The 10,205-nt window shown below is 43.0% G+C and overlaps 1 protein-coding gene across 1 annotated transcript; it reads left to right on the top strand.

Annotated features, from left to right (window-relative positions):
• The first annotated feature begins 5,884 nt into the window (after positions 1-5,884).
• LOC110196554 (olfactory receptor 13H1-like) lies at positions 5,885-6,823 on the top strand. The gene has a single exon (XM_020969864.1). It carries the CDS (start codon positions 5,885-5,887, stop codon positions 6,821-6,823), a length of 939 nt encoding a protein of 312 aa, XP_020825523.1.
• The last annotated feature ends 3,382 nt before the right edge of the window (positions 6,824-10,205 follow it).

Genomic DNA, 10,205 nt, shown 5'->3' with positions numbered 1-10,205 from the left:
TTTGATGCTATCCATATACCCTCTGAGCCTGAAGACAGTATCTCAAGTCTCTTCTCAACCTGAGTACCACTTAGAACAGTGACCTGGGTGTGGGGACCAGGGCTTTGTTCCATGGGGTCAACTTCTGGGAAGAGGGGGTGCATACTTCACGTGGTATAATGAAGTTAGAATCAAAAGACATGGTTATCAATCCTTTTTCTGACATTTACAACTGCAACCTTTGGCAAATCACTTTCCAGCCACGAGGCAATCCTTTTACTTTTCTGTGATTGATTCTGTATCCTACGCCCCACAGAAATTGTTCCAAACATTCTCTCCTCTCCTCAAACCTCCAACATTAACTACTCCCTTCACTCTCTAAGCTAGAGGCCCTCATCTCACATTTTACTGAGAAAATATAGGCCCTTTTTCCCCATTCTCTTCATCTCAGAACTCTCTTTCTTTATGTCAGTATCTGAAAATGAGATGGCCCTCCTCCTTGCCAATGCCATCCCCTCTTCTCCCTGCACTCTTGATTCCCATCGCCTCTCATGTTCTCCACAAAATTGCCCTTATATTATTCAGCCTGTCTTTCTAATCTTCAATCTCTCTTCATCTACTGGTTCCTTCCCTGCTGCCTACAAACACACCTAACTAAGTCTTCCCCATCTTTTAAATACCTTCACTGGTCTCTACCATCCCCTAGAGATATTCTCCTATAGATCTCCTCTCTTACATCCAAAGTCCTGTAAAAATTGTCTATACTCACTACCTCCACTGCCTCCCCTTTCACTTCTGTCATTATTACTCAACTGAAACTACTATTTCCAAAATTATCAATGATCTTTAACTTCCAAATGTGGTCATATTTTCTTAGTCCTTCTTGATTTCTCTGCAGTCTTTGACCTTGTAGATCACCTTCTCTTCCTGTATACTTTCTCCACTCTGGGTTTTCATAATCCTGCTCCTTCTTAGTTCTCTAGCTACCTATCTGACCACTGCTTCTCCATCTCCTCTACTGATTCATTGTTCATAGCATGCCCTGTGGGTCTCCCCCAAGCCAAGATCCAATCCTGAATCAAAACTGGCTCTCCAATAGGTATCTCAAACCCAACATGTCCAAAACAAAACTCATTATATTTCCCCTTCTGGCCACTCCTCTTCCATGTTTCCTTATTTCTTTGAAGGCACTGCCATATTTCCAGTCTCTCAGGTTCCCAACCTCAACTCAGACTTCTACTCCTCACTCTTGCTCACCCCACATATCCAATCCATTGCCAAATCTTCGTTTCTATGTCCACAAAATCTATCACATCCATCCCTTTCTTACTACTCATAGAGGCAGCACCCTTGTTCAGGCCCTCCTCTTCTTTCATCCAAACTATTGAAATATCCTCCTAATTGGTCTCCTCAGCCTCCAGTCTCCCTTATCCAGTCCATCCTCCATTAAACAATTGAAGTGATTTACCTCGAGCACAAGTCTGACCATGTTATTTCTCCACTCAATAATCTCCAGTGGTCCCTTCCTGTTCCTCTGTATTTTAAAGTCTTCCACAACCTGACCCCAACTTACCTTTCCAGCCTCACCATACATCCCCTCTTCCACTCTATGGCCCAGCCAGACTGGGCTTTCTGCTGTTTCTCACACGTGACACTCCATCTTCTATTTCTACGCCTTTGCACTAGCCATTCCCTCTGTCCAGAAGGCACTCTCTCTTCACCTCTGTCTCATAGAATTCCTTCAGTCCAAGTACTACCTTCTATATGATCACATCAGTTGCTAGTGTCCTCTCTCTTTAATTTACTTTGTATTTATCTTTATTTACTTTGCATTTATTTGTATTTATACTCCATATCTGCTTTGTATTTATTCTATTTATGCTTACATATGTCTACATTGTTTCTTCTTATAAAATGCAAATTCCTTGAGGACAGTGAATATTTCTTTTTTTTTTTTTTTGTATCACCAGCACCTGGTATAAATGTCATAGTAGATGCTTAATAAATGCTTGTTGATTATTTGTTTGGTTGATGCTGCCTTGAGCCTCATCCTTGCCTACTTCGGTGCTTTCCTTGTCAACAATCCTGTGAAGTAGACAGAACAAATATCATTATTCCCATTTTACAGATGAGAATACTAAAGCTCAAAAGTCAGTTTCAGTGACTTACCCAAGATCATGGAGCTCAGAAGTAATAGAGTCAGGACTTGAACAGAGGTCCTATTAAGCAGAGGTCCAGGGATCTTTCCTTTACACCCTGCTAGGGTGGAGCAGGGGACAGGGGAGGGAATTGAGGGCAAAGAGGGAGTGATGCTAAATCACAAGATCTAAGTCTCCCTGCTTCCACAGAAGATTCACTCTTATATCCCCACTTTGAGGACTGTTTTTCTCACTAGAACCCTTTTGTTTCTCTTTTTGATCCAAGTAGACTTTAATGTCTGACCAGTCTTTGATTCTGGTCATGACTCACTTTATCCAAAGAACCTTGACTGACTAAGCCTACCCACTTCTGATCACTCCCAAACTTCATCTTCTTTCAGCACTTATGGACAAGTATAGACTACAGAGAGAAAAATGAACGTAGATTTGTTAAGGATCTTAGTGTCAGGACCATGGCCAGCAGTTGTAGTTAAGCCAAGAGAAGCAGGCTGCTTCAGCACTTGTAGCCATGGATAGAAGTAAAAACTGGATTTGCAGTGCCCTCCTGGGGTGGTGGTGGTAATGGAGGAACAGACTCCAGATATTTAAGGAAGGGAAAAAAATCATAGGATCATAGCACTAGAGCTAATAGGGACCTCAGAGGTTATTTAGTCCAATCCTCTCATTTTACAAATGAGGAAACTGAGACCCAATTTAAGTTACTTGCCCAAAGCATCAGAGGCAGGATTTGAAGCCATATTCTAAAGCCAATGTCATTTCCACTGTAGCATGCTGCCCCAAAGATCAGTAGATTTACTTAGATTGGCCCAAATTTGTGGCTTTGAGTGGTCTTTAGTGTTCAAAGAGTGAGAGTCAGACAAGATTGAGTTTCTATGGTATGCCACTGCAGGGTGCCACATCATTTTCTGGGGTTCCCTAACAAGGGTACAAAGCAGGGAGAGCGTTATGCATCATGTTTTTTTCCCCTGGTATCTATTACAGTGCTTGGTACCAGTCCAGCCTTGCAAAGAGTCAGTGTGCTGGAAAGGGCTGAGTCTATGATGAAAAGGCCTCTGAAAGACAACTTCAGCAGCATTTTTTATATTGGTGGTTGTTCTGAGAGCATCCCACTGCCAGATGGAGTCCATTCCATCCTAAGGAGTGCTTTGAGAGCCCCTAAATAACACTCAGAAACCATCTAGCACAAATCCTCTCATTTTACAGGTGAAGAAACTGAGATACAGAGAGGGGAAATGAATTTCCCAATCACATAGCTCATTGGTAGAATTGGAACCACGCTCAAGTGTTCTGATTCCCAGTCTTGTAATGTTTCCATAGCCCTGTGCTGCCTCCCTGGATTAAAGGATTGTACCCTTAGAATGGAAGATCAGAGGTGGAAGGAACCTCAGAGCTCATCTAGTCCAACTAATTTCTTTTTACAGATGAGGAAATTGAGGCCCATAGAGAGCAAGTGTGTGTCATTTTTCAATTGTCATTGTGTCGTGTTGTGTGTATATGTCTCCAAGTGGAATGTAAACAGATCAACAGAAGAGATGATGTTATGCACACTTTCTTCCTGTAGCACCCAGAATAGTGCAGAAACTCTTTGACCTGGCATTCAAGGCCCTCCACAATCTGGCTCCAACCTTCCTTTCCAGCCTTCTCATACGACTCCCCTTCACATGCTCTATGTTCAATTCAGCAATTCAATTCCACAAGTACTTGTTAAGCACCTACTATGTGCAAGACACTGTACTTGATGCTAGGAATACCAAAGTGAAGAATGAAAATAATAATAATAACAATAATGTTTAGATTACAAAGTATTTTCCATATATTATCTCATTTGATCAAAAGGATTACAGTCAAGTAAGGAGGAATGGGACCTGAGCAGATAATGGAGGAAATTATCAAAGCACTAAGGCTTAGACTGAGATGAATCTGGCAAATTTATCTCTGTTTTTCCTTTTACCCATCCTACTCCCAACTGGAAGTAATTTCTCCATCCTCATACTTCTCCGGGCACTTTGTCTGCAACTCTATTTTCTATAATAGTTCTTTACGTTCATGTCATCCCTGCCCTTCCTCCAGTTAGACTGGAAATCCTTGAGAGAAGGCTCTATATCATATTTATCATTGTTTTCTCAGTATTTTAGTACAGGCCCTGTACACAGTAGAGTTAGGGACTAAACCTAGGATTTCATTGGCATAAGGAACTCTCACTTAAGGAATCTCTCTGTACTAATGAAAGTTAGCACTTTCTCTGTGATTTGTAGTCTCAAAGAATTGCCAAAATCAGTGAGGGTTCAAGTGACTTGCCTGGGGCCACACAGCCAGTATGTGTTAGAGGCAAGACTTGAACTTAAGTCTTCCTGGACTATCCACTACACCATGCTCTTCTCCACTCAAGACCAAAAATTAAACAAGTAAAAACCAACAAGAAATACCTCCAGCTAGGTGACTCAGTGGATAGAGTGCCAGGCTTGGAGACAGGAAGACTCACCTTCATGAGTTCAGAGCTGGCCTCAGACTAGCTAGGTGATCCTGGGCAAGTCACTTAATTTTGTTTGCCTCAGTTTTCTCATCTGTAAAATGAACTGGAGGAGGACACAACAAATCACTCCAGTATCTTTGCCAAGAAAATCCCAAATGGGGTCACCAAGAGTCGGAGACGACTGAAAAATGACTGAATGACAGCAACAAAATACCCACAAACCTTATTAATGAGCCATGAGACAGTTCAATGAAAGACCATCTACAGCAATAGTCTGTGTGACAAGAGCAATTGGTCCCGCTATTACTGGGGGCCTTGAATTAGAGTCCGGAAGGAACCAAGGAAGCTGCTAAAACAGTGTCTTCCCTAGGTATAGCTGGATCTTCCGTGCTAAATCCGGACTGTTAACAAGAAAAAAGACTGAGAGATATGAAGGCAACATGCTTGATGTCTCCAGTGTTCTGATGATAATGGCATGGAATTTCTAGGATGTGGTATAGTAGGTGTTTAATAAATGCTAGTTGAATTGAACATGTTCAGAGGGGGTGGCCTGAATGGTGAGGGGGCTTAGGATCATTCTATAAGAAGAAGTATTCAAGGAACGGGAACGTTTGTCTTAGAAAGAACAGGCTTATTAGGGTGGCTTGATCTCTGTGTTCAAATATTTAAAGGATTTTCATATAGAAGAGAGATTAGAATTCTTTGGTTCAGCTCCAAAAGGTACAACTAGAACAGACAGGGAAGCTACAGAAGGGAAGATTTTGGCTCAGTTTAAGAGAGAATTTTTGACAAATCAGAGCTGTTCATGAATGCTTCATGAGGTAGTGAGTCTCCCACCACTGGTGGTCTTTAAATGAAGAAACATTTGATAACTACCTGTCAGGGATCTTACAAAGGGAATGAATGTTTCAAGTAAAGGGTAGACCCCTGAGGCTCCTTAACACCCTGAGATTCTAAGATTTGATGAATTAAATTTTAAAATCATATAATCTGACCCAGAATCTCCTCTGCAACATCCCCAACAAGTAATCATCCAGCCTCCAATGAGGGGGGAACCCTCAAGGTAGCTTCTTCTACTTTCGGGTGGCTCTGGGTGTTAGGAAGATTTTCTGGATATCTAACGGAAGACTGCCTCTCTACAGCTTACCCCACCCCCATTGTTCCTCTCTGGGGCCAAGAAGAATAAGTCTGGTCCCTCTTTCATTTGCTGACCCTTCAAATACTTGAAAGGCATTGAATCGAATATATTCTTTTTCTCCTCTTATAGAGTACAATGGAGAGCCTGACCAGTGTCAATACCACAGAAGTGACAGAATTCATTCTGGTGGGTCTGTCTAATCATCCCAAAGCCCAGATTGCCTTCTTCTGTGCTCTGGTCATGATCTACTCAGTCACACTGGTGGGTAATGGTGTCATCATTTTCGTAGTCAGAATTGATGGGCAGCTGCACACCCCCATGTATTTTTTCCTCAGCAACTTGTCTTTCCTTGATATCTGCTACTCCACCAGTTCTGTGCCTCACCTGCTCTCCAATGGCTTTAGAGACTTCCCTACCATTTCCTACACCAGCTGCTATGCCCAGATGACCGTCTCCCTCTTCCTTGGGATGACAGAGTGTCTCCTCCTCGCTGTCATGGCCTATGACCGATTAGTCGCCATTTCCAATCCATTGCGCTACACCCTCCTCATGAACAATCGAGTTTGTCTGCAGATGGCCATGAGCACCTGGGTCAGTGCTTTCCTCTTAGCTGTAATGCCAATCATTGCTATTCCAGCTCGTTACTGTGGGCACAATGTCATCGACCATTTCAGCTGTGAGATTCAAGCCCTGCTGAAGCTTGTCTGCTCAGACACCCCCATGAGCCTGATCCTGGGTCTAGTCATCAGTGTGTGCACATTGCCACTGCCTTTCAGCTTCATCCTCATCTCCTACATCCGCATTGTCATTGCTGTGCTCAGGATCCGCTCCACAGAGGCCAAGCTCAAAGCCTTCTCCACCTGTAGCTCCCACTTGACCGTGGTGACCATTTTTTTTGGGACAGCCATCTACATGTATGTGAAACCCCAGTCAAAAGAATCCCAGGATCAGGACAAAATTATCTCTGTGTTCTATGGAGTTGTGACCCCTATGCTGAACCCCCTCATTTATACCCTGAGGAACAAAGATGTTAAAGGTGCCTTGAGAAAAATAACTAGGAGGAAAGAGTCTTGAACTAAACTTTCCCATTGAAGATCATCCAGTTAATGGCCTGACCCTTTATCTATGACAGGGACAAATTGACATGTCAGGATTATTAAACATGGTTTTGGTAAACCTGGCATAGTCAAAAGAGCCCTAATGGGAGCCAAGAGCCCCAGATTCTAGTACTGGCTCAGCTACTAACTCACTATATGAAACTGGGTAAGTCACTTCTCCTCTCTGGGCCTCAGTGGACTCATCTGTAAAATGGAATGGTTGGATTAGATGTTCTCTGTATCACCTTCCAGCTCTGACAGCTTGTGTTTCCTGTTCTAATAGAACATTTATGTTCAATTTTCTCATCTGAACAATATGCTTATTTTCTTATTTTTTTAGCCATTTGAAAACAGAGAATTATAGGAGACCCCCTTGAGATACAGTATTAATGAATCACATGAAGCTGAAGCTCCAAGAGAGAAAATTATTTGCCCAAATCCGCACAGCTACCAACCAATGAGGCCAGGATTTGATCCTAAGACCAATGTGCCCTTTTCACATATCACTCTACCCCTGTTGGGTGTCTTTAGTGGAATCCTGGCATGAGGATACCAGAATCAATTTTTCCTACCCATTTCCCTATACTCCAAATATCTTGGAAAACTGCACAGGACTGTGTAAGATTTCCTCCCAGGACACAAGACTGAAGAAATCATAAGGCGACATGGAAGGAAGAGGCAATGCTATAACCAGGTCAGGGCTACTAGGACTTTATTTCAGAGTTCTGATAGAAGGAGGGGGCATGCTTTCTCCCCAAAGTAGCCTTCTACCCAGGAATAGGAAGGGAAAGAAATTCAGCTCCCTGGTGGTCCTAGGATAAAGTGTAGGAAGAGATAGGGTCTACTAGAGAGATACTGTTCCTCCACACCAGATGCAGCCCTGGACAGAGAGATAGCACACATTAGGGACAAATCCTTAAGGGATAGTAACCAGAACTCTTCCTGACCTTAAATCCTTTAGGATTTCAGGCCTTTCTGAGAAAAGCTGCTGAAAGAGAGAGGGAAGGTGCTTCTTCATACCAACCATATTAAGTCTAGGAGTAGGGGTAGTGTAGTTCCCAGGCAGTCCTGGGATGAATAATGACATAGGAAGTAACCAAGCATTTATTAAGTGTTTGCTTGTGTCAGGAATTATGACAAGAACTAGTGATACAAAGGAAAGCAAAGACAGTCCCTGCCTTCAAGGAGCTTACATTCTAATGGGGAAGCAACATTTAAATAGCTAGGTACATACAAAATAGCTTTCTCTCCCAACTATATTTGTTCCAGGAGCCAGACTTCCTAGCTAATGCTCCAGGAAGAAGGAGCTGGAAGGAGTCACATAGTTAGCAGGGATGGATAAGGAGTTAAGCCTTAACATGGAGGAAGGTATGATCCTGAAGGCTGAACTCACCATCACCAAAAAGAAAGAATGTGGCAGAAATTCAGTACAAAATCCTCATGAGCAGGATTCTTGTGAATACTGCATTAGAGTTAGATATGGGAGTGGGGTGGGGGAAAGGAGGGAGAGTCACTGTGTTTCTGGCTCAGACAAGTATGAAGAAAAGTCTCATTGTGAAGGACAACAAGGCTGAGACCCTGGCAAAGGAGAGTGGTGGGAGATAACAACTGGAAATCTGCCAGGAGAAACTAAGTAAAGTCTCTAAGACCAGACTGAGCAAGCAGAAAAGGTCACTGGTCTCCATCTTCTGGGAGCCAAAGAAATGTGCAAGTGGGGTGACATGGAGGGGACTCAGCCAGAATAGAGGCCATGATAGACTGGACAGGAGGCATTGACTACAAAGCTACATTGGAGAGGGGTGCAGTGGAAGCTCCAACCATTGTGTGCTGTAAGTTACTGAGACTATATCAGTTCCCAGGGGAGGGTTACTCACTGGTAAGTATTATCGTTTTCTGTGGACTCTAATTTGAGTTCTAATTGTTTCCCTTGGCCTGTAAATGAATCCATGATTTCAGCCTTGTGAACGTATGTGCTTGTTAGGGAAGTTAATGGCTAGACTCTGATCAAGAGAATATTGAATACTGAAGTTTTCAGTCATCTGGGAGAAGACAATGAGCCAGAGAATTGAGAAGTCCCCCAAAGTGTACCAAGGGCCTCTGTTCCAAGATGGAGTCTCTAACACAAGAATTAGATAACAAGAGTCATCAATATCACACTGACCCAACAGAAATTAGGCAATCTACCTGACCAGAACTGTAGTAGTCACTATAAATGGGAACAAAAGACAGGAAAAAAAATTTGCCCTGCCCTTGGAACATTTAGGAAGACCAGACACACTTATGAGAAAGGAGGAAATGATTGGCAATGGACTAGATTCAATCAAGGACGTGGTGGAAATGGTAAAGAAGGCTTGGCTTGTCAGAATCCATTAGACTAGATGGCCTTTGGAGTCTCTTCTAGCTCTAAATCCTATGATCCTGTGACATGAGAGCTGCGCTCCACCCAGGGACAAAAGCACCATGTACCAGCACAGACCACAGTCTACACAATGCTACCATTCTGTGGGACTCTTGGTCATATTCTTCTAAGAAGGATGAATTATCTGGCCTCTAAGGTCCTTTCTAGCTCTTTATCTATTATCCTGCTGTTGTTACCGACCCTTTGTGACCTCATTTGAGGTTTTCTTGGCAGAGATACTGGAGTGGTTTACCATTTCCTTCTCCAGCTCATTTTACAGATGGGGAAACAGAGGCCCACAGGGTGAAGTGACTTGCCCAGGGTCACACAGCTAGTAAGTGTCTGAGGCAAGATTTGAACTCAAGGAGATGAGTCTTCCCGACTTCAAGCCCAGCACTATGTGCACTGCACCATCTAGCTGCCCCTGTAACCTTCTATATAAATCCTTCCCTGGCAGTTTGCTCCATATGCTAGAAGCTTTCATCTTGATGTCTTTACACTACATGGATATCAATGAAGCTGGTGGCTGGTCCATCTGTTACCCTCCCTCACTATGGGACCAACCCAAATCCTTTTCTAGTCATACAGCCATCTGCTGATATGTTCACAATGCTTCTCTTCCTCACCTCTTCATTGATAATTTGCTGCAGCCTACTCATACCCAGCATGTATACCGTTGTTTGGACTAAATAGGCATTTTTTTTATCTGCTTACTTTGCCTTGTGGATAATTAGCTTGAATTTCATTGAACGATCACACATCTCCTTTAGAAGGCTCTGAAGTGTTTGGGGATTGGTGCAATTAGCATAAAGTCGTGTACAAAAGGAACATCTGGGGGACCCTATCTATCATCCCCTTTTATTGTATCCTGGACCCCTTTGACAGTCTGGTGAAGGCTACGAACCCTTCTCAGAATAATTCTTTCAAACTACTCCCTACCATGTATTCCATGTCCTAGTCA

Source organism: Phascolarctos cinereus, unplaced genomic scaffold (assembly GCF_003287225.1).
Source record: "Phascolarctos cinereus isolate Bilbo 61053 unplaced genomic scaffold, phaCin_HiC Scaffold_8;HRSCAF=390, whole genome shotgun sequence".
In the NCBI taxonomy this organism is placed as follows: domain Eukaryota; kingdom Metazoa; phylum Chordata; class Mammalia; order Diprotodontia; family Phascolarctidae; genus Phascolarctos; species Phascolarctos cinereus.
Note: the sequence above shows the minus strand (reverse complement) of the source record. Positions and strands in the feature narration are given on the sequence as shown.